Here is a 24,293-nt window from a genome sequence, read left to right as displayed (position 1 = left end):
TCCGCCCACCCAGCTGCAACACCAGGAACTAGAAAGAAATATTATTTAACACTAAATAAACTGCTACCAATCTCAGATGTATCAGTACATATTTATTTTATACGTTAAAGACAAACTACCAGCATCATTACTGTCATTTAGCAGACGCTTCTCACCAAAGCGACTTACTGTGGGCTGTAGCTTAAGGGTGGAGTTAATATTCACCGCTGTGGGATTCGAACTTTGGTCTCCTGCATGGCAGATGGATGTCCTGCCAGCTGTGACATCCAGCCGCACCATCCTCCTCTCTGGCGTGTCTTCCCTCTGACACGGCGTTGACAGCATCTCCACCTGCTGCCCTCCTCCACCTTTCTGACTGAGAAGAGATTTAAAGATGTGTGAAATACATTTCACATGTAGAAATGGTTTATCAGACTTTCATGTAATTATCAGTCCACACAGGTCTTTGCTGTGAAACTAGCTCTACCTTTAACACTTTCATTTCACGGTGAACTGAAGATGTAGACGCTGTTATTAATTAGATTAAACATGTTTGTGGATAGTGAGATATTTGTAGCTGATGGGAGATATTTGCACAATCTCTCCTATAAATGTTAGAAAGTCAGATAAAACTTGTGGATAGAGAACTAACAATGAAACTAGATTGTGTATCTCCACTTTTCAAAGCTCCCCATTAGAAGTTCAGCAGATATTCTGCCTGTACAGAGCAAATTCTGGATTTGTTATTTTGAGGAATGTATTTTAGTTGTTCATAAACATTAAATGTAACATAAGTTTAATACAAATATTATTCATTTTGTTCAATTCCTTCTCTTCAGACTCAGTGAATGTTTCCTCTCAGATGAAGTTCAGCTCTGTCCTCAGTTCTCAGCTTCCAGTCCACCAGGCTGATAAAACTGGACCTGAGTATAAAAAACATTTGACTATATTTGGTGGCAGATGTAGCAGCTATTTGCTAATTGTCAGTGGATTCTGGGCTCCATGTATCACTCGGATCCTGACATTGACTTCACGGATTCTGCAGCTCTGTTTGAGATGTCACTTTTTGTAATAAACCTTTTTTATTCATCAAGTTGACATCTGGAGCTTTATTTTTTTTGTCTCACAACCATTTTTTTTTTATAATATCCTCCTTCAAGTAGTTCACATCAAAACAGCTTCACGAACCAGAAAGGTCACCTCACAGTGACATCACCAAGTTTTTAAAAAGTGTGTTTTCTCCCTTTAATGTCGCTCATCCATCTTGTTGACCTGTGATTTTGTGTTCTCCATGGTGAGAGGTGGATCACAGCAACCCAACTCTCTTGTTCCTCGTCTTCATTCCACCTCTGCAGCCTCTGTGTTGACAGCAGGAACTTCTATTATTCTGGCCAATAAGGCAGCTGACTGCAGGACAATCAGCTGACATCTGGAGTAAACAATCAGAGCAGCATAAAATAGTGCTGCAGTCCCTTGACTCAATGAGAGGAACAGTCCTGCAGCTAAATGAACAACAAAAATCTCAACCAACCTGTAGGGGTGGGTGCAGCTTCAATGAAAAGTAAAATATAGAAAGTAACAATTAAGATAAAAAGCTGGTTAAAAGTTAAAGAAACAGGAAAAGCTAAGGTGTGACTGCAGCAGGCTATACACAGGTTGGTGCATGTACTAACTGTGTGTAAAACTTTCTCCATAATTTTATCTCCCTCTTTCTCTCCAGGCTGAGTGTGTGTGGTCTCCTGCAGGACTCAGGACTGAAGAAGCTGTTTGATGGACTGAAGAGTCCAAACTACAAACTGGAAACGCTCAGGTCAGGATTCATCAAATTCATATATAATGTTAAAGGGATGGAAGGTTTATTTCTCCAAAAGGAGGGCAGGTAGAAAAAGTGTGAGAACCACTGAGCTATAGCTGCTGTTAGTATGAGTTTGTAGTTGTAGTTTCTATTTTCACCAGCAGAGGGCGCTTTAAGTTCTTCTGCACTGATGCCAATGAAAACAGACTTCAGCTGAGAGAGAGCATGCTAATGCTAATAACTGGATGAAGAGTGGTTAAAGCTTCATTTCATGTGGAATTATTGATTCTGGAAGGTATCCACACCCACGAGGAGGTTTCTGAGTTCCCGGAGATCACCGTGTTATTGTGTTTTTGTGGAGAGAAAACTCCGTTGAGTGATAACAGTTAGCACCTAGCATAGCATGCTAGCTGCTGCCGACCACGGCTAATGGCTGATTTTGTGGATATATTATTGTTCTTCCTGATCTAATATTATTTCTGGAATAACTGGACAGACACACCTTCCCTACAGGAGGATGAAGAGGAGACAGCAGGGGTGTGTACTGGGTATCAATCCTCTGTTGGTGTTTACAAAGCATACACACTCCAGAGGGGGTAGGTGCAAACACCTTGGCGTCCTCCACAGGCGTTACAGGGATGTTGTATTTATACAGAAATTCTTCATAAGTTAAAAGAAGCCCTCGTTGTTAAACAGCTGATCTACCAGTATAATATGAAACCAGTTTTCTATAAAGTGCTTTGTGTTTATATAAGATGTCCTTGTTATTCCAGATATAGTGTGTGTGTGGTGGAAAGTTGTGTTTATAGATAAGTGACCATGATAAGAAGGTTTGGTGATGAAAAGCCGACAGTTTGAGTGGATTTTACCAACATGATAATTACACATAAAAAGGAATCAATGCCACAGATTTTTAAAATGTAGAGGTATTTTATTCCAGATTGGGTTGAACAACTAACAGGAAAAGATGTGGAGAGGCAGGACAGCCTTGTCTAATACCTCTAGATCAGTGGTTCTCAAACTTTTTACAGTATGTACCACATGAGAAAATATCGAGCTCACCAAGTACCACCATCATGAAAAACCTGACCATACAGTAGCAAACATATTAAGCTGTAACATACATAGCTATTAGCTATGGACAGTTCATAAAGGAACTGGGCTGCACGGTGGTGTGGTGGTTAGCACCACAGCCTCACAGCAAGAAGGTCGCTGGTTTGAATCTCAGCTGGAGGGGGAGGTTCGAACTTTGTGGCCTTTCTATGTGGAGTCTGCATGTTCTCCCCGTGTATGCCTGGGTTCTTTCCAGGTTCTACAGCTTCCTCCCACCGTTGTGGTTGTTTGTCCCCTATGTGTTGGCCCTGCAATGGACAGGTAACCTGTCCAGGTGTACCTGCCTCTCACCGGTAATGCTGGAACAGGCTCCAGCTTACCCGCGACCCTTAATGTTTAATAATTTTATTTAAAAAATATTTATGACTTTCCTCTAAGTACCACCAAGAGGGCTCTCGCGTACCACTGGTGGTACACGTACCACAGTTTGAGAATATAGGCTCTAGATAAACTGAATCTTGGGGATTTACCAGCTTTTAATTTAATAAAGCTGTTACTGTTTTTATAGAGTGACGATAGCTGAATAGAAGTCATCCCCCAAACAAAAGTTTTTAAAGATTGTAAAATGAATTGATGCTCCACCGTATCAAAGGCCTTATAAAAGTCTAGAAATAACATAAAACCGTTATCATTTACTATTTCTGGATCAAGAACGTTCAGCACAAGCCTGATATTGTTTATTATGTGTCTTCTGGACATAAAGCCTGACTGGTTAATAAATGATTCCACAAAGCCAAATTTTTACAATGTGGAAATGAGAAATGACCAGTTAACTCTATCGAATGTCTTTTCTGTGTCTAGTGTGACTATAATGGTTTTGGATTGTTGTGATATTGAGCAGTCTATAAGGTTAAGAAGTCTACGTGTGTTGTTGGATGAGTGTGTGCCTTTAATGAAACCGGTTTGATCAGGGTGAATGATAGGTGAGATTATATTTTCAGCTCTATGAGCCAGTTTGTGATGGTTTTAAGTCTACATTAAGGAGAGATGTAGGACGGTAGCTAGCTGGTCATGTTGGATCTTTGTTGGGTTTTAAAATGAATGAGATTGTAGCTTTATTCATGTTTTCTGGTATATTGGAATTATGTTGTATTTCAGACATGACTCAGCAAACTAGGGGAGCTAGAATGAGCAGAAATGTTGTAGAAGTCAGCAGGAAAGCCGTCGGGTCCTGGTGCTTTGTTATTAGGCAGATGTTTAAGAGCAGTGTAAAGTTCTTCATGTGTTATTGGTGAGTCCAGCATGTTAACTTGGTCTTCATTTAACTGTGGTAGGTTGATGTTGTTTAGAAATAACTTCATTCTTTCCTCATCTGTTTTCCCAGATGAGTTTAAGTTTGCATAGAATTCTTTAAACATGTTATTAATCTCTTCGGGTATCTGGGTCGGCTTTCCTGCTGAGTCCTTAATGTTGGAGATGGTTGTTTTTCCTGCTTTTGTTTGAGCTGATTTGCTAATAGTTCACCACATCTGCTGTCATGACGAAAATGTTCTTTCCAGGCTGGAAATGAAACATACAAAGCTGCTGCTGGTTGATCCCGCGCTGGCTTACCGTCACATATTAATGTTTATTAATGAAGAGTGTGGACATACATATTTAAAAAGTTAAGTGTTGTGACATCCTAATTAAAGAAACAAATTACAAATAGGATCAAAGGTGCAATAAGAGAAATTACAGATCTTATGCAAAGTGCTGGTAACGTTGGAAAAATACAGTCATGTCTTGAAAATATATCAAGTCTGTATAATGAGGCAGATCATCTTCATGCTATGGAAGTTCCTATGTTTCCTCTTGAAGAACAAGAAAAGCAAAATACGTGATTTGATAGTGTTAAATAACATAAAATAGCTTTTGTGGCTGAAACAAAGAAATGGTTGTTGGAGGTGACAAAAGAACCTGTTGCAGTGGTGCTGTTGGTTCATCATGTCAAAGATCCAATGTTTCCAATGATAAAGAGGAATGATGTTGAGTAATACTGAAAATGTAATAGATGACATTAGACCAGATGACAGCGTTTCTAATGTGTCTAGTAGAACAAAGAGACGTAGTACAGTGGTAAGCAAGTCCGCTTCCTCCACAACATCATCAGCTGGATTAAAGACTGACAGCCGCTCTTTTGGCTCATCAGAGACTGCTGAAAGAAAAGCATGTTTTAGAGGAGCAGCAGGAGTTGCTGCGGAGAAAGAAGGAGGAGCTAGATTTAGACATGGAACTGGCTGCTTCTATGGCTAAAGTGAGTGTGTTAAAGGCGTCGGAAGGTTCTTGTGTGTCATGTTTCTGCAGACGGGATGAACAGCTAACTGAAAAGAGGAAAGAGAACACAGTTGAATGCTAATGCTGCAACATTTGTACCTGAGTTTAACACGCAACCGTTGGCTGCAGAGGCTGTAGATGATGTCCTTTCTCTCAGTTACGCTGCTGTGAAACCAAAGATAAATAATAATGTTGGGCTTCCCGCTGCTGTGACTGGGGCCGGTCTACCTATAACATCAAATGGTGCTTTACATCAAACAGCTACACATAGTTCTCCTGACTCATCTGTATCTGCATTAGAGAGCAACACAGATCAACGTTTCCTCACAGTTCTGGAAAAGCAGAATGAAATAACATCTTTATTGGTTGAAAAACAGTCGCTTTTTCTTTTACCTAAACGAGATCTACAGGTTTTTCATGGTAGATAGACATCAAAGCTTTAGAAGCCTGTAGTTATTTGTTACAAGAATGTCGCAATTCCATAAAAAATTCTTTGAGTGACTTGAACATTCCATCAAATATGCAAATTATTATAAGAAAGCTTCCTTATAAGTTGCGGGATCAGTGGAGAAGCACGGTTTGTGATATTCAGGAGAAGTTTTGCCGTAGAGTCACGTTTCAGTATATTGTGGAGTTTGTGGAAAAACAAGATAGTAAACAACCGACTTTTTTGGAGATATCCAAGATGATAGCAGAAAACGTCTGACGCATGTTCTCCATCTCTGCGTGGGTTTTCTCCGGCCAGTGTTGTTTTTGGCAGGCAGTGTTAGAAAAACATTAGAGTGACCACTCTCAGCTTCCGTAGGATCATTCTGTGTATTTTATTTCTCTTGAAAGAAACCACAGACTTACAGATATACATGTGTTTATACGTAGAAAGTGACTCAGCAACAATAAAGCGTGGCATAAGGAGAAGTGTGTTGGACTGGTGCTGTATACCTCATCTGTTCTGACTGGACCATCTGTGGAGGCTGCACATATATAAATCAGTGTCTAATACTCATCTCTGAGGTCACAGGTTGGTCCTTCTGAACTGAAATTATTTTACCAACACCTCTTTTACCAGTTAAACACGTGTAAAATGAAACAGTCAACAAACAGTAAGAACACTATGAAACAGGTAAAACACTGTGGAGTTACACCTGATTTTCTCTACAGGTGTTCTTTGAGTCGACGTTCAACATGAGTGCTGATTCAGTCTTTTCACGTCTCACATTTTCTCTGTAACTTTCTCTCCAGGCTGAGTGCGTGTGGTCTCTCAGAGACAAGCTGTGGACCTCTGTCCTCAGTCCTCAGCTCCCAGTCCTCCAGTCTGACAGAACTGGACCTGAGTAACAACGACCTGCAGGACTCAGGACTGAAGAAGCTTTGTGGTGGACTGAAGAGTCCAGACTGCAAACTGGAAACTCTCAGGTCAGGATTCATCAAACTAAAAGTTTAAAATAGTTTTTATTCATGAGTAACAAACTTGTGGAAGCTGTTTGTATGAATATCAGATGTTTGTGTGTCTCTGATTTAGGTCTCTTACACCACAACCTTTTTCTTCATAGTCCATGTGTGCACAGGTTGCTGCTAAACTAGTAGAACATGCAACAGTTACATGACAGTTAAAGCTAAACCCATCTTCAGTCTCGTTTTTATTTCCATTTATCGGTTTTAAAATAAAGAAAAACATAAAACTTGTATAAAAAGAGAATAGACAGACTTTTTTCTAAGGGATGTAGATATTTGTGGAAAATTATGTAAAGTAAAAACTAAAAAGTCCATAGTTTCCAACGTAATGACAAGAATATTTTAGCCACGTAAATTTGTAAACCAAAATTTACTGCATTTTTTTTTTTTTATCAAATCAAATCAAAATGTATTTATTTGGTAGGGACAAGTATGTTTCATGAGTCATGTCACACACGACAGCATTTTAGCCAAGGCTAATTCTCAATGCCCGTCCGTAGTTAGGCTTTTACACAAAACACAGACAACAGTGATTATACACACTACAATACAAAACAATAAAACATCACAAATACAACATGGGACGTTCACATGTCTCACCCCTCAATAAAACACTATAAATAAATAAAAGATTGTCTTCAGTTATCAGCGAATACAACAATCCCACCCATTTAACACCCACACAGGAAATTACAGTATTTAAAAATTAGTACAGTCCTGGTTTGTCTTTAGCCAGTTCTTAAGCCTGGAAGTAAATCTTTTAGCGTCAGGTTTGGTCTTAATGTCAGATGGTAGTGAGTTCCAGAGCTTAGAGCTCTTAACAGAGAACACTGTCTGTCCAAAGCTAGTCCTGCAGTACGGGATTTTACAGTTGTCATTTGTGGAACTTCTGGTGAATCTGTTGCTGTTTTGTCTCTCAATAAATGTACTAAGTGGCTCAGGTGTGAAACAATTAATACATTTGTGAATTAATTTAATGAAACAATTATTGCTAAAGCTATCAAAGCTCATTAGATTATATTATTTAATGATGATACAATGATGATGGCAGATTGGATTTTTGTCCATAACTTTTAGTGCTCGATTGTATAGCGAGCTTATATGTTTGGTTGCAGTAGGAGCTGCCGGTGCCCATGTTAATATGCATGTACAGCAGGGCAGCCTGGTTTGGTATGTAGTTTTTGATAAGTGTAAAACAGTTTACATTACTTTGTATTGTTTTTGAGATTTTCTTTATATGTTTATCAAATTTAAGTTGCGGATCAAGGACCAATCAAAGATATTTAAATTCTGTTACAGTATTAATTATTTCATTTGTTAGGTAAATTTAAATGTTTCTTTTAAATCTAGTTTGTTAATAGACAAACACATAGACACTGTTTTTGAAAGATTTAGAGCTAACTGATTTTGGATGAGCCACTGCTGGATGCCAGACATACAGACAGACAGTTTGTCTGCCGCCTGCTCAGGTGACTAAGTGGGTGCATAAAGAACAGCATCGTCTGCATAGAGCTGACAGCTGGCACCTGAGCAGTGCAGAGGTAAGTTATTTATAAAAAGACTAAACAGCAGAGGGCCGAGCATCGAGCCTTGTGGAATACCCATTTTCAGTGTGAAAGTGCAGATATGTCCTGGTCTTCTTTAACACACTGTGCTCTAGACTGAAGATAAGATGTAAACCAGATTACTGCCTCAGCTGAGAAATTAAAACCTGACATTTTAGATAAAAGCAAAGTATGGTTGACCGTATTGAAAGCCTTTTTAAAGTCGATAAATATAGCTCCCACCATGTTGTCCTTGTCCAGGGACTTCTTTACATTTTTAATTAAACAGCAGTTTGCTAATTCAGTTGAATAACCTGGTTTAAAACCAAACTGCTGTGGGTGGAGGAGCTGTCTGGCTGCTAAATACTCAATCAATTGTGCTGCCACAACTTTTTCAATGACTTTAGATAAGACTGGTAAGATCGATATAGGGCGATATTTACACGCAGAGTCCTGACTTCCTGTTTTGAATACTGGGATGATTACTGCTTTTTTTCCAGGCATTAGGAAATGCACAAATTCTTATGGAGAGGTTAACAAGATGTCAGTGGTTTAACTAGCACACCTCTGTATTTTTTAAGAAAACTATTCATATTATAAATATTATTTGATTTGAAATTTGAAAGTTTATTAATCATTTCTGCAACTTTCGCTTCCTGGACCTCTTTAATATAAAAACATCTGTTGGGACAATTTTTGCTGTTAAAATTTGGATTTTCTGCAGGCTGAAAATGTTTTGCTAGTTCTTCAACTGATTGTACAACACATGAATTGAACTCATTAGCCATAGTGGCCCTGTTGGTTATATTCTTGCCATTAATGGTAAGTTCTGCAATCTTCCTGTGTTTATTTGATTTGTTAAATTACTTAAATGCTCCCAAAGTGTTTTATTGCTACCCTTAACATTGTCAATTAACTGGGTGTAAAATGTTGCCTTTGCTTTGTGCAGTTCCAGTTCTACTTTATTTCTTAGGCTTTTGTAAATCAAAGGTCAGTATTAAGTTTTGAACGTTGTGATGTTTTCAGAGCCAAATCTCGCTTCATCAGTTTGTGTATTTCATTGTTTATCCAGGCTACAGTGAATTCTTTTTGTCTAGATTTTATTTGCTTTGTAAATTTCTTTTAGTCCTGTGATAGCTGCTGTCATATAATTACCACACTCCTCTACTTCATCTAGAGCCGTAATCTGTTCCCAGTTTATGTTAGTGACTTCTCTTTCAAATTGTACAGTTTTAGATTTTGGAATAATGCATTTTATTTTTTCACTATCAGGTTTACCAAAATACTGCAGGCGCTTTCTAGTCAGTTTCCTAACAGTCAGTCATGTTGTGGTCCGAGATTCCTGTTTTCAGATTATAAGTCCTTGTTATACGTTCTGGTTTGTTAGTAAACATTTACGAACTGCTTCTCATTTGTGAACATCTCTGCATTCGTGTTACGTGATGTCATTCAGACACTGAAGGTATTTCCAATGAGATATTGATGTATTCTCTGTATGTCTCCTTACTTTCACAGTTTTCCTGAGTAAATGTTTCTAAACGAAAAAAAAACCTTGATTTGACATAAATGCCTTGCCCTGTGTATATACATAGCCCCTTAGTTTATTTTCATACGAAAGTTCACGGCTATAATTATTCATAAGTATGCAGTGTCCGAACCACATGTCTGATGTGTATAACAAATCAAGGGGGTTGAAAATCGGTATAAAATTGAGCAAGTAGTGGTTATTTATAAACTACATGCCCCATTAAATTAATGTTAAAAGTGAGCGAGCGGCCAGTGGTAAGACGGCGGCCCAGTGTAGACGTTCCAGCGCACTGGCCAGCAGCGCGGGCGAGTCATCTAGCCTTTATTTTGTACATCTATGGGGGACCCGGAGCTGCACACGAACAGTCTTTCACTTTGTTTGGACATTGGCTAGGCCCCACAGGTTGCATTTTTAAAAACTCAGACGTCAGAAAGAAAGTTCTGGGCTACAGCCCTACCTGACACAATGTCTGGACTGAACTGAACATAAAGCATGCAAACATGTAACTGGGCTGAGCAGAACGTTTCAGTTGTTAATTCGATAACATTACATGATTTACAACGAGGGAATGTAAGATAAATGTGTTACTTACAGGTTGTGATTGTTGCGTCTCCTCCATGTCTGCCCGCTAGTTGGACTTGAACTACCATGCTCAAATAGCTCTGCGAGAAGGCATCTCCCGTCTGACCTATGCAGCCCTGTCTCTCTATGTAAACAAGCAAACGACTAACTCTATTGATAGGATGCTTTATAAGTTTGTCTGGAAGAATAAGATACACTACATTAAAAAATCTGTGTTGATGAACTCTTATGAACATGGCGGGCTGAACTTCTTAGACTTTTCCACTTTAAACAATACTTTTAAAATAAATTGGATTAAACAATTTCTCAGAAACCCATCTTCAATTTGGAACTTTATCCCCAATTACATTTTCTCCAAAGTTGGTGGCCTTAAATTCTTGTTGCTTTGTAATTACAGTATTATAAAAATTCCCCTAAAGCTTTCAAATTTTCATAAACAAATGCTTCTTTCTTGGTCTTTAATTTATAAACACAACTTCTCTCCTCATCAATATCTCATTTGGAACAATAAAGACATTCTATACAAGCATAAATCTTTATTTATGGAAAACTGGTTAAAGCATGGAATCCTTTTGGTTAAACAGCTGTTCAACTCCGGTGGTGTTTTAATGTCATATGCAGAATTTTTAAACTCTTATGGCATCCCAATACCACCGAGGGAATTTGCTATTGTCTTTGATGCAATTCCAACCGGTGTTACAATGCTCTTCAGAAACACTGATGTTTCTGAAACAACTTTTATAAACCTAGACCCTGCAGACACCACTACTGGTCAAATCTGCTTTTCAACTAAAAAGAAAAACAAAAATAGTGTCATACGTGCGCTGTTCCAGAAGGAAAAGATCTCTGTTCCAAGTGTGGTGTTCTACTGGAACAATTTGATTCCAAATCTGAACTGGAAGAAAATTTGGTGTCTTCCCTCAAAATTTCTTGTTATCAACAAGATCAAGGAAGTCTCTTTGAAAGCTATTTATCGTATTTATCCCTGTAAGCTTTTCTTGCAAAGATATAAAAAGGATATTGATGTCACCTGCTCATTCTGTAACAACTCTGAAGAAAGTCTGAATCACCTTTTCTGGTCCTGTGATTTCTCCCAGTCTTTCTGGCAGAATATATGTACATTTATTTCCCAAAAAATTGTCTCCCATTTTACTCTTGCATTTGAGGATGTATTGTTTGGCTTGTTTTCATATGACATTACCCAATCAGACCAATATTTTGTGATCAACCTAATTTTGCTACTTGCTAAATACCATATTCATAAATGTAAATTATCAAACCAATGTCCTTCATTTTTTATATTTGTTAAGGAATTCCAACAATACCTCAATAGAACATTCTAAAAATAAGAAAGCTGTCAAAATCACGGATTTATGTCTGCGTTTCAACTTGTTTTAAATAATGACTGTATTGTCTGTATTCTCCAACCCCCAACCTGTTTAGCCTGTTTAATTGTTTCTGTATATTGAATTGTGTTGAACAATTGTCAATAAAAGCTATATAAAAAAAAAAAATTAAAAAAAAAATAAATAAAAATAGCTCTGCGACAGGTTTAAAAGTGTGGAGAAAATGTAAGGAGCAGTATGATTGGCTGAATGCAAACACACCTGATTGACTGATGAATCTGTCAATCACACTCTGAAATTTGATTGACAGATTAGTCAACCAATGGTGACATTCGTTACCCTGCGACGTCAGGGGAGTCTCAAAATCCACCGCAGAGAATTCTCTCACGAATGCAGAGATGTTCACAAATGAGAAGCAGTTCGTAAATGCACGTTCAGCAATTCGTATAATCTTACAAGTGTGCCTCAAAATTATATTTGTGAATCAGAGCATGTGCATTTGTGAAACAGCAAGTGTGCATTTCCGATTCTGAAATACAAATGCAAACCAGAGCATGTGCATTTGTGAAACAGATTGTGTGCATTTCCGATTCTGAAATACAAATGCAAACCAGAGCGTGTGCATTTGTGAAACAGCAAGTGTGCATTTCCGATTCTGAAATACAAATGCAAACCAGAGCATGTGCATTTGTGAAAAACCTGGCGTGAGTTCATTCCTATTGAGACTGATCTGGCCTCATAGAAGTCTGGGTTTCCCTGCTTAGGCAGCTGCCCCCGTGACCCGACTCCGAATAAGCAGAAGAAAATGGATGGATGGATGGAAGGAGCCCTGGGCTTATCTGTATAGGAGGATTTGTAAGTTTTTCAATCATAGCAAACAGAGTGCGAGAATTGTTGACATTCCTGTTAATCATTTCAGATAAATGCAGCTCTCTGGCCTTGCACAGCTCATTTTTATAGGTACGCAGGCTTTGTTTGTACAGCTCATAGTGAAATTAAAGTTTATTTTTCCACCATTTCCCCTCAGTTTTTCTGCTTATTCTTTTTAGGCTGGTAGCCACAGTGGTGTTTCTCCCTGGTGTTTTCTGTTTGCTCAGAGTGCTCTTGATTCTTATCGGTGCAACAGCATCCATTACATTCAAGACTTTCAGATTAAAATGATCCAGGAGTCCATCAACTGACTCTGCACTGGTTGTAGGTAACATAGCTATGGCCTCCACAAACTTAGCACTTGTTCTTTCATTAATGTACCTCTTCCTGACCAAGGAACAGGTTGGTTGGACATTCTGAGTGATCAGTAAATCAAACAAAATACAAAAATGGTCAGACAAGGCCGAGTCAGTGACCACAACAGAAGAAATATCAACACCCTTTGAAATAACCAGGTCCAGAATGTGACCTTGAATGTGGGTCGGTTCTTTTACATGTTGCCACAAACCAAACATGTCCAATATGGAAGAAAATTCCTTGACATTACCATCCATCATGTTATCTATGTGAATGTTAAAATCCCCAGTGGAAATGGAAAACAAACAAATGGTGGTAAATGAAAAGTGTTGGGGTTTGCGAAGCTGCTCAGAGTAAAAATACAAAATAACCGCTGTGGTCTAACTCAAAATCAGCCAGCTGAATGCAAAAACCAGAAATAACCAAACGGGAGGACAGAAAGTGGCCTACTAATCTAAGTTAACGAAGAGTGAAGCAGTTTCAGTAGCTATGCTGATATAAAACTCTACATACACTTACAAGTACAAAACTAACCTAGCCCAGCACATTGTAACTTTAACAACTAACTAACAACTTTAACTAATACAACTGAAAGAAAAGCCAAAAGGGCTTTACGTATTACCAAACACCAAACAAAGATAACAACAAACAAGACTGTCAGTCAGCAAAACGAAGAACACAAAAGCCAAACAGTTTTAACGCTGTTGGAAACAAATACTAATCTTGCTTCTCAAAACTACCAACTAAGCACACGGTCACAATCAAGTTCACAAGCCAAGGGCAGCCTGTCTGTGCAAACAGTTGCTACTGACTGAGCGGTCGCAGCAGTCTTTTACTTCCTGGTGGAAGGCAGCAGGAGCAGGGATTGGACCAGCAGTTATCCAATCAGGCGGGTGAAGGCGAAGGTGTGACAGTACCAGCCGACTCCAAACAGGCAACAGAGGGCAGGCGTTTACCTGCAGGATGAGCCCCAGTGGAGGCAATGAGTGGCAGCCGTAACACATGCATAGAAAACAAAGAATTACTGCCAAGCATGAAACAAGGGCTTATAACACTAATCCCAACACATGGTAAGGACAAAGACTACTGGACACCCTGAGACCAATCACACTATTAAACACAGAGTAGAAACTCGTACCAGGAAACTTGCAGCAAGACTTCAGACCGGTATAAATCAGATCATCAGTGAAACACAATCTGGCTTCCTCGGTGGAAGAATAATTTACAATAACACCAGGTTGGTCCTGGACTTCACTGCCTACAGTGACATGTTTACAGGAAGTGGCTACCTTCTATTCCTGGACTTCTAGAAAGCTTTGATTCAGCTAAACATCCTTTCATTTTAGAAACGCTCACAGAATTTGGCTTTGGAAATAAATGTATTGATCTAATTGATATGCTACACAATGACATCAACAGCTGTGTAGCTTTGGAGTCCGGTACATGTCGGAGGTTTCCAGTCAGGAGGGGATCAGACAAGGATGCAACACCTCACCCTCGCTGGTCATAATGGTCGCTGAGCTGCTGGCTGTCAGTCTTACAAACAATGGGGTTGAAGGTATAAACATTTTTGGCAGAAACATTGTTTTTAGAAGATGAGAGAGAAATTCCCATTGTACTTGAATTTATGAACCAGTTTTCTAAGACACCAGCTGTAAAATGAAATACTGATAAATGTGAGATATTTGCTCTACATGACCAAACAGCTCAGTCAGTTTGTAATATCACAATTAAAACTGGAGTAAAATATTTCTGTATCACCATCACAAAAACACAAGAAACAAGAGAAAAAGAGAGCATGTAAAATATAACGAAAAAATGAAATCTGTTCTTAATTCATGACTTCAAAGGGACACAACTATATGTGGAAGAGTGCTCCTAACTAAGATGGAAAGTTTATCAGGTTATTTATCCTGCATTCTCACCGGTGAGACTTTCTGATGAATGTATTTTTACAGATCTTTTACTTGTTTTTACCAGCACTAAAGCCTTTTTAAAACATTTTTAAGACTTGCTCTCTCCAACCGCTTTGACGCTCTGTCGGCACTCACGTCGGAGGAAGGGCTGATCGCTCCTCCACCCATCTGTGATCCAGTGAAAGCCGGGAATCGGTCTGGGACAACACCGCACCCACCGCGTAATCAGATTCATCGACTTCCACAATAAATTGTCTCGCTGAGTCCGGGCGTGCATAGAACAGTAGCCGAGGTGAACCGCTGTTTTAATGAGGTGAAAGCAGCATCAGCCTCGCTTGTCCAACAGTAAGGCCTCTTGGTATAGGTTAACCGGTGTAACGGAGCAGAGATGGAACTGTAGTCCTTGATGAATTTTTGGTAAAAATTAGCAAAACCGAGGAACTGTTGTAACTGCTTACGGTTCTGAGGCGTGGGCCACTCCCGGACAGCAGAAACCTTGGCGGGATCCATCCTGAAACCCCCTGCAGAGACTATGTGGCCCAGGATGGAGACTGAGGAACTGTGGAATTTGCACTTTTCTGCTTTTACGTAGAGCTGGTGTTGGAGGAGGCGCTGCAAAACAGTACTAACGTGAAAGACATGTTCGTCTAGATTCCGGGAAAAGATGAGGATGTTGTCAAGATAAACAAAAACAAACTTATTCAGCAAATCCCTCAAGACATCATTAACCAGTGCTTGGAATGTAACTGATCTAATGTTGTGGACATGAGAGGCAGAGGGTAACGATTCTTTATGGTGATATTGTTCAGACCACGATAATCAATGCAGGGACGATGTGTGCCGTCCTTCTTCTCCACAAAGACGAAGCCTGCCCCCGCTGGAGAAGAGGAAGTGTGAATCAGGCCTGACGAGAGAGACTCAGAAGATCTATTGCATCGTATGGTCGATGCGGAGGCAAAGGGGTAGCACGGACCCTATTAAAAACCTCTTTAAGGTTGTGGTATTGCGGAGGAACCTGTGTGAGACTGGGGTAGCTGGACCCTGGCAGCTCTGGTATTTGATCTGGTGTTGCAGGGAAAGAGCGCAAGCAAGTAGTCCGGCAATTTATTCCCCAGTTTATTATTTTGCTCCTGCCAATCGATGTGTGGATGTGTTGTTGGAGCCAGGTTATGCCGAGGATGACAGAAATCTGAGGTAAATCAATTACATAGAAGCGGATGGTTTCATGGTGATTGTGAGCAAAAATGACAGGCACGGGTTGAGTTTTCATGGTGACTTTGTGTAACAGGTGATTATCCAGAGGTCGGACTGTAACAGGTTTCAAGAGAGGGGGAAAAACTAATACCCAGTTGTTCGGCCACCTATCTGTCAATAAATTTGGCGTTGGCCCCAGAATCAATAAAAACTGCCAGTGTGTGTTCCTGCTCAGCCGCTGTGATTTGGATGTGAAAAACTGGTGTTGTGGAAATTTCATATATTCCCTTTACTCTATTGTGTTATACTGATCACTCTTAAGGTAAACAGATTGTTTAAGTTCTTGGTAATAGAGATTAATGCTGAGTAGCCTGTTGCTATCGTAAAAGTGGATGCATTCCTTAGAGCAGTTCACACAGACCTGGGGACTTATCTGGATACTAGCCAGATCTCTCTGGCGGCAAGTTCATCCTTAATTCGTTCGGATAATCCTTGGTGAAATGCATCGAACAGGGCAGAGTCATTCCATGTGCTGGCAGCAGCAAACGTGCGGAAATCAATTATAAAATCTGTCACTGACCTGCCCGCCTTGGAGAGAGAAAGCAGATTCCTCGAGGCTTCCCGTTCTGGTCTAACCGGATCAAAAACCCGACGTAGCTCCTCTGAGAAACTTTTAAAAGTGGTTATGGCAGGGGAGCCCCTCTCCCATTCTGCTGTGCCCCAAAGCCTGGCTTTACCTGTGAGCAAGGAGACCACATAAGCGACCTTTGCCCTCTCTGATGGGAATGAGGATGGTTGTAGTTCAAACAGCAAGGAGCACTGGATCAGGGAGGCCCGACCCTGGCCAGGTTCACCTGAGTACCATTCTGGGGGCGCCATCCGGGGTTCATGTCCCGGGATTACTGGTGGGGCGGTAGGAAGAGGTGACGGACTTGTTCCTGTGGATTCAGAGCTCCTTAAGGCAGCAAGTTGCTTTGAAATATTTTTGACTCCTGTTACGGCCCCTGCTGTTTGCAGACAGCTGTGGCCGTTTCTGTTTTGATTTGGGACTGCAGAGCGCTGCCCGGAGTGGCTAAGGCCAGCGACTCTGTCCCCGCCCTGTTTGATTGGCAGCCCTCTGAACCAGTCAGGCTGCAGCCCAAGGGAAAGCTGAGGCAGAAAAGGCTGCAGCCGAGGCAGGTCTGGAGGGGGAGAAGCCAGAATGGCTCCGGCCGCTCTCCCCCTCATGTTGTGCACCGGGTGTGTGTGTGTCGCGACCACCTCCTTTCCACAATGGGTGTTTAAGTGTTTAGTTGTGTTAAGTTTACTTTGTGGTTGTTTTAGGGCTGGGCTAGGTTAGCGTTTTATTGTGTTGTGACGACGGTCACTTTAGTTATGGGCCTGTTGCTTTTGTTTGGTTTTTGTTTCCTCACTGAGTTGCGGTTGTGTCTGTGTGTGCACTCGGTGAGTGTTTGGTATAGGTTTTGGTTTGTTTCTTTCTGCAGGTCCGCTAACCCCAGCTCTTTATTTTGTTTTACAGGTTGTCCATCACTTTCACGGGGATTGTAAATAAATGGGCTTTTATTTTAACTTACCACCTGTCCTCACCGTGTTTTTTTTTTGTTACGCCCTTTCATACCCCTGAGTCGGGTCGTAACAAACTCCCGCGACTAGTTCACCCAGACCGTCCTCCTGTTGCATGATAGCGGTCTCTACACGAGCACGCCAGTCCGCAGTTCCTGATGGGTCCATAATGCTGGCCAGATCTTACTGTCACGGATCAGCAAACTGGACCACAAATAAAGTTGGAACTGAGGATTGGGTAAAACGGTTTTTATTGTAATGATGAGAATATCTCCAGAAGAGTCGGGTCTGGTTTTCACAGTCAGCTAGCTTGTCAGGGTAGGAGAGCCCAGATGAGAATCCAGCAAGATCAGACAGGAATGTGCAAGATAATTTTGCTCACGTACCAGCAGAGGGGTTGGAAGCATGCAGGGATAAACCGAGGTGATCTGGCAAGGAAGAGTTGTCACAGGCTGGTATTTAAAGTGCATAGCGCAGGTGGAGCGCATCAGCAATCAACTGTGCTGGAGGGAGAATGCCTTCAGGGACAGCTGGGAAACCTGAGCGCCAGCTATGCACTGTGACAGTGAGGCCCTTTCTGAAGAAGAGTAATTTAGATCCAAACATTCTTGATAATTACTGTCCTGTATCCAACTTACCTTTTTTAAGTAAAATGACAGAAAAAGCTGCTTATATTCTTATTTTAGAAAAATATCAATCTGGTTTTAGGACAAACCACAGTACCGAGACGGCCCTTTAAAAATTGTTAATGATCTTAGATCTAACTTAGACTCACATAAACTTTCTGTGCTGGTTCTACTGGATCTTAGTGCCGCCTTTGATACAGTTGATCACCAGATTTTACTAGACAGACTCAGAAATCTGGTGGGCCTCTCAGGTACTGTTCTTAAATGGTTTTACTCCTATCTCACAGATTGCCAATTTTATGTAAGTATGGATGCATGCTTTTTAACTGTTGCCGCTTGGGGATGTCATCAGGAGATACGGCATTGATTTTCACAGCTATGCTGATGATACGCAGCTTTACATCGCCGTGTCTCCTGATGACCTGGAACCAGTTAACGTCCTTTTAAACTGTATTTTAGATATAAAGTCATGGATGGCAGAGAACGTCTTACAGCTCAATCAGGACAAAACAGAAGTTTTAATTATCGGTCCCGAAGGCAAGAGAGAGATCATTTTATCAAAACTACATCATTTTAATCCTTCTCAGTGTGTGAGAAACCTGGGTGTTCTTTTCGACTCTGAGCTGGATTTTACTGCACACATCAGAAATATAACAACAACTGCATTTTATCATCTTAAAAACATCGCCAGAGTCCGCCCATTTCTCTCTCTTGCCAGCACGGAGGTGCTGATGCATGCTTTTATTTCTAGTAGATTAGACTATTGTAATGCCCTGCTTTCTGGTCTCCCCAAAAAGTCCATCTCAAACCTACAGCTACTTCAGAACTCGGCGGCACGAGTTCTAACAAGGACCAGAGGGTGGGAACACATTACACTAGTCATAAAATTAGCATTGGCTCCCCGTGCGTTTCAGGATTGATTTTAAGGTTCTTTTAGTAGTTTATAAATGTCTTAATGGTCTTGGGCCTTCTTATTTATCAGACCTTCTTTTAAATTATAAAAACCTCACGGACCCTGAGGTCCTCTGGTACTGGTCTTTTAGTTGTTCCAAGGGTGAAGACCAAGACATACGGTGAGGCCTCTTTCCATTGTTATGTCCCTCAACTGTGGAACAGTCTGCCAGAGAAACTCAGGGCTGCAGAGACCGTTGATGTTTTTAAAAAGAGGCCTAAGACCCACCTTTTTAGCTTGGCTTTTAACTAAATTTTATTTGATCTTAATTTATTTTACATAATTTTATTTCACATTAATTTCTTTTCATTTTACTCAACTGTATTGCTTATTTATTTATTAATTTATTTACTAATTAATTAATTTATTCATTCTTAGCTGTTCTTACTGTTTCTTAAGGTAATTTAATTTTCATTTTAACTCCAGTGTTTTCCTCACGGGGATCCTCCACGGCGGGGGTTTTACCTGCTCGGTCTGGGGGTTGTTGTTGCGTTGATTGCCCTTGTCTGGTTGGCTGGGGCCCTGCCCTGCAGTCTTATGGCTGTGGTGTGGGCCCTGGTCAGCCCTAATCGGGGAGGCTTCCGCGGCAGCAGCCCATGTAGGTTGACTAGCTCCTGGTGTGGATGGATCCCCATAATAATATTGTTTCCTCACAGCAGCATCAAGCCAGGTATTTATTTATTATTTTTAATATTTTATACCTGCTTTCAGCTGGGAGACGGGGGGGGGGGGGGGCTTTTTAGGTAATTCAATTTTGATGTGTAAAGGCTTATTTAATCTTATAAAGCACTTTGTATTGCCTTTGGTATGAAAAGGGCTTTATAAATAAAGTTTGATTTAATTTGATTCCACCAGTTCAGCACATTTAATATTCAGTTTCAGCTTTAAATATTTTAGCTATTCACTTCAGCTTCATGATTACTTCAGCGGATGTTTCAACAAGTAGATTTCAGCCATTTTCAGCCATGTTTAACTATCTTAAGCGAATTTCAGGTAAACTTTCCACCATTTTAACTACATTTAAACATCTGTTTGAGCTTTAAGTCCTTCCAACTATTGACTCAAGCTTCATATATACTTCTGCAGCAACCATATTTCAGCCCTTTTCAGCCATCTTCAGCAATCTTAAACATATTTCAGTTCAACCTTTCACCCTTTCAGCAACTTTTAACTCCAGTTTGAGCTTTAAATTCTTCAACTTGTCACTTCAGCTTCATAAATTCACAAATACTTCTTCAACAACCATTTTTAATCATCTTCAACCATCATTCAGCATTTCAGTCCAGTCATTCAGCATGAAAGCATTCACACGTGCTGTTGTGCTAATAACAACTTTTTCTAGTTGTAACTGTAATTTCTGAAGGAAGACGACACAGTCTGATACAGCAGCTCCTCAACACACACAAACAGTATGGATGTACACGTGAACGATGTGTTTTATATCTAATAAGAGATAAAAACACTGATACACTGATCCAACTTACAACAACCTATTACTTATTCTTGATAGACGCAGCATTTGATCTCACACTCTTACCTGAACCTGGCTCATTTTATGTCCATGATGGGTCTGTGTATCTGTACACACACACACACACACACACACACACACACACACACACACACACACACACACACACACACACACACACACACACACACACACACACACACATAACCAGGGTTATAATGTTAATGTGCATCCAGTCAGTTAGCTAGCTGGTCAGTAGCATCTTGGCTTTAATATGAACACATGCACATACATAACAGCAGCTTCTCTCATTCCAGTTCAAACAGAGGACAGTGGTACTGACCACTGCTAACGTTTCTTAGCTAGAAAAACGTTGGCTAACTCCTACCTACCAACATAAAGAGTAACCTAAGCTTAAATGCAGCAAACATGAGGACTGCTGATGATAAGAATGTGTTGGTATTGAGTGGTAGAAGTTAAGAATTGTGCCACATCTCCTGGTTTAAGCCAGGTTCTTCCACCACTACAGCAGACACTCAGGAAGGCAGCATCGCTCTGTGCAGAGAGCTCAGAGCCCGAGGTGGGGAAGGCAGGCGGGATCACACCATTTTAGAGAAAACAAGAATAATATTTTTCTTCTTAAAATATTATGTTTCAACCAAGCACAGTATGGTTTTTACACATTTCTAGTTTGTTAAAAAAAACTAGAAATGTTAGGGGTGCTGGGATTCAGTTTAGGGGTTGTTATGTAGAAAGATGAGCAAACCAGTTGGTTTAGGTGCTTTACGGTAAACAAGATGGTGTATGGGTCAGAATACAGGGAGGAGGCGGATGGAGTATCTTTATCTTGAACTGTGGGTCCAGCTCCGTTTATTTACAGTAGTTCAGCTCAGCAGTGTCATACCAGTCCTGCAACAACAAGCAGACATCAGTCAGTAACTGGACTCAATATTACAGGCTGTGTTACACAAGCATGATACACACAATACCCTCAAGCAGACCTGCACTAAACAGTAACATATAAACCAGCAGGTCTGAGGATAAACATCCCCCTGCCTGAAGAAGCCCAAGCAGCTAACTGGTCCCCACATAATGTCAGCATTACTATTAAGGAGCGTCTCACTGGTTGGACTAATCCAGATGGAGCGTTGGCGCCACCTGGTGGCCAGCGCGGGTATACGTCCACGGCAGCATGTGCCGCTCGCGCTATACACCCCTTTGGAACAACCGATGCATCCTATGGAATAGAAAATCAATGTTCTTAAGAAGTCGGATGGAAAGGAAATCTGGTCTATCACCCACCTAATGGACGATACAGGTGAACTATTAAATGATCCATATATTACCCTTTCCACTTAAAAAGAAAGGACATTCTTAAGGACGATGATACAGAAACATCAGGAAAAGAAGGAAAAGATATTTGTCTCATCCACGTCTACCTACAACTAAAGAAGTGTCTTTAAAATCCTAAATGGAATATTCCCATCACACAACTTCCTACATGAGAAATTTAACTTGGAGAACAACTCATGTGGATTCTGTGAGACAGAAATGGAAACAACAGAACTTATTTTTATACTGCAAACAAGCGTATGAATCTCGGACGTCTTTCAAAGTGGCTTCACTCAGAAAATATCCCAGCGCCCCTCTGAATATGTGCTGAGTCACTGCTGGAACATTCAAGGAGAAGAACTTGGAATTTCTTGGGAATAACTTGATCTGCTGGCCAAACATTTTATTCATAGATGTAAATCTGCCAGAACTAAACCCACTTTAATGGTTGGAAGAATGAAGTGAAAATCTTCTCAGAATGTCTTTGTAGAAAATGAAAAGAAGCCAAAGACTTCTTTCCTGGATGGACTTGTTCATGTTACTGGGCTGAGACCCACCTGCTGTTTGTTCTTAATCCCCTTTCTGTTCTCTTTTATGTTATTCCTCTGAGTTCAAGAGCCGCCTTAACACATAGAACACGGATAACATGGATATAGTGGCTTTTCCCACATGTTTGTAGACATGTTGTAAAGCAATAAAGCTTTATTAAAAGCAGCTTGTTTTCTGCTTCCAGACAGTAAAGCATGTTGGAAAGAAGGTGAGAACGATGTTCTGTGCAGAACAACTCATGAAATGAACATAGAAGGAAGAACATCGTTACTTAGTTTGAACCAAAGAAAAAAATGATGCACTTTTGTCAATCTTTATATTTTAGGAGGAAAATTCCACATCCATAAAAGTACATTTCACAATCCAACAGCAGCATTTAAGCTGTTTCTGATTGAAGCTGATTTTTACTTTAAGTCTCTAAAACTGATTTCTAATCAGAAATGCAGATCAATAATTAATATTCATTCACAGCTTTTCAGCCAATAAACTCTCACAAATACTATTATTATATATTGAATATTATGAAGTCTGTCACGCCAGTTTTTCTTTCATTTCTATTTCTATTTGTTTACTTTCTATACTTTATTTTATTTTCTACTTTATTTTTCCTCTTCCTTCCGTTTCTTTCTTCATGTGCATCTTGTACAAACTGGACTGGATTTACTTTCACTGTCTGTTTATTGTTTGTCAGGTTTGAATAAAGCATAAAAACAATGAAGACACAAAGCCAATAATGTGAGACAGGTCCAGTTTCTCTGAACATCTGATGACGTTCAGCTTTAGTTTCACAGCAGTTCTCTCAGAGTTTCTGTCATACGTGTTGTTTTCTGCAGCCTGTCAGGATGTCTGATCACAGAGGAAGGCTGTGCTTCTCTGGCCTCAGCTCTGACCTCCAACCCCTCCCATCTGAGAGAGCTGGACCTGAGATACAACCATCCAGGAGACTCAGGAGTGAAGCTGCTGATGGCTGCACTGAAGGATCCACACAGACTCAGGTATGGAGAGGCTGCTGCAGCCACACAATGTCTGATAGAGGAGGAAGATCTGCAGACATTTTCTCTGTCCTTCACTCAGTCCTGCTTCATGCTGGATATGAGTGTTATATGAACCATCACACATGTAGGAGCCTTTTTCCTTTGCTCACAGCACATATGTGAGTAGGAGAGTCTCCAAGGAGAACATCTGCAGGAACAACAGTGATAACTGTCTGTTGCTCAGAGTTTCTTCAGTCTGGAAACATCTCTGCAGGTTAAAGGGACATTCTGTCATAGAAACATCTTTTCTGTCCTCTGACCCTGGATCAGACACAGAGATGCTCCAGGAAATGTTAGCTTAGCTTAGCTTAGCACAGATATTTATAAAAGCGTGTGAACAGTCATGTTCTTGTAAAGTTCTCTTTAGAAATCAGTCCATGTGGAAATGTGCACGTGTTGATCAGACCTGTATTCCTACCTCTGTATAGATACATTTAAACACATGATGGATGAAAAGCTTCCCATGAATGATGATGCTCAGTGATTCTCCCACTTACTGGAGGCTCCTGATGCTGAATCACAGCAACAGACCCACAACATGGATTTAGATGAGACACATATAGAGCAGGAAGTATTCTGGTCCCTGAAGACTCGTTCCCTCTAGATTCTTTCATTCATGTCGTCTTCTGTTGGTGCCGGTGCTCCGTGCAACGTCACACATGAGTGTCGTTGCAGTTTTTATCAGTTTCCTTCAATTAGCTGCACACAGCTGATCACAATGATGGAGACAGTCAGTGGAGCCCCTCCCCCTGATCTGATCTGAAAAGAGGAGTTAGACAGGAAAACACAAGTTCTTTACTTCTTCATGCTCCTGAAGTCTGGCTTAGTGTTTGATGA

The 24,293-nt window shown here is 40.5% G+C and overlaps 1 protein-coding gene across 1 annotated transcript; it reads left to right on the top strand.

Annotated features, from left to right (window-relative positions):
- Positions 1 to 6,464: 6,464 nt before the first annotated feature.
- On the top strand, positions 6,465 to 23,400 carry LOC121655191 (ribonuclease inhibitor-like; the record flags this gene model as incomplete). The annotated part of the gene is made up of 2 exons (XM_042009672.1): positions 6,465 to 6,553; positions 23,256 to 23,400. Coding segments are annotated over 2 exons (234 nt in total), but the record flags the coding sequence as incomplete, so codon positions are not given.
- Between the last annotated feature and the right edge of the window lie 893 nt (positions 23,401 to 24,293).

Source organism: Melanotaenia boesemani, chromosome 2 (assembly GCF_017639745.1).
Source record: "Melanotaenia boesemani isolate fMelBoe1 chromosome 2, fMelBoe1.pri, whole genome shotgun sequence".
Lineage (NCBI taxonomy): Eukaryota > Metazoa > Chordata > Actinopteri > Atheriniformes > Melanotaeniidae > Melanotaenia > Melanotaenia boesemani.
This window is presented reverse-complemented; position numbering and strand designations above follow the sequence as displayed.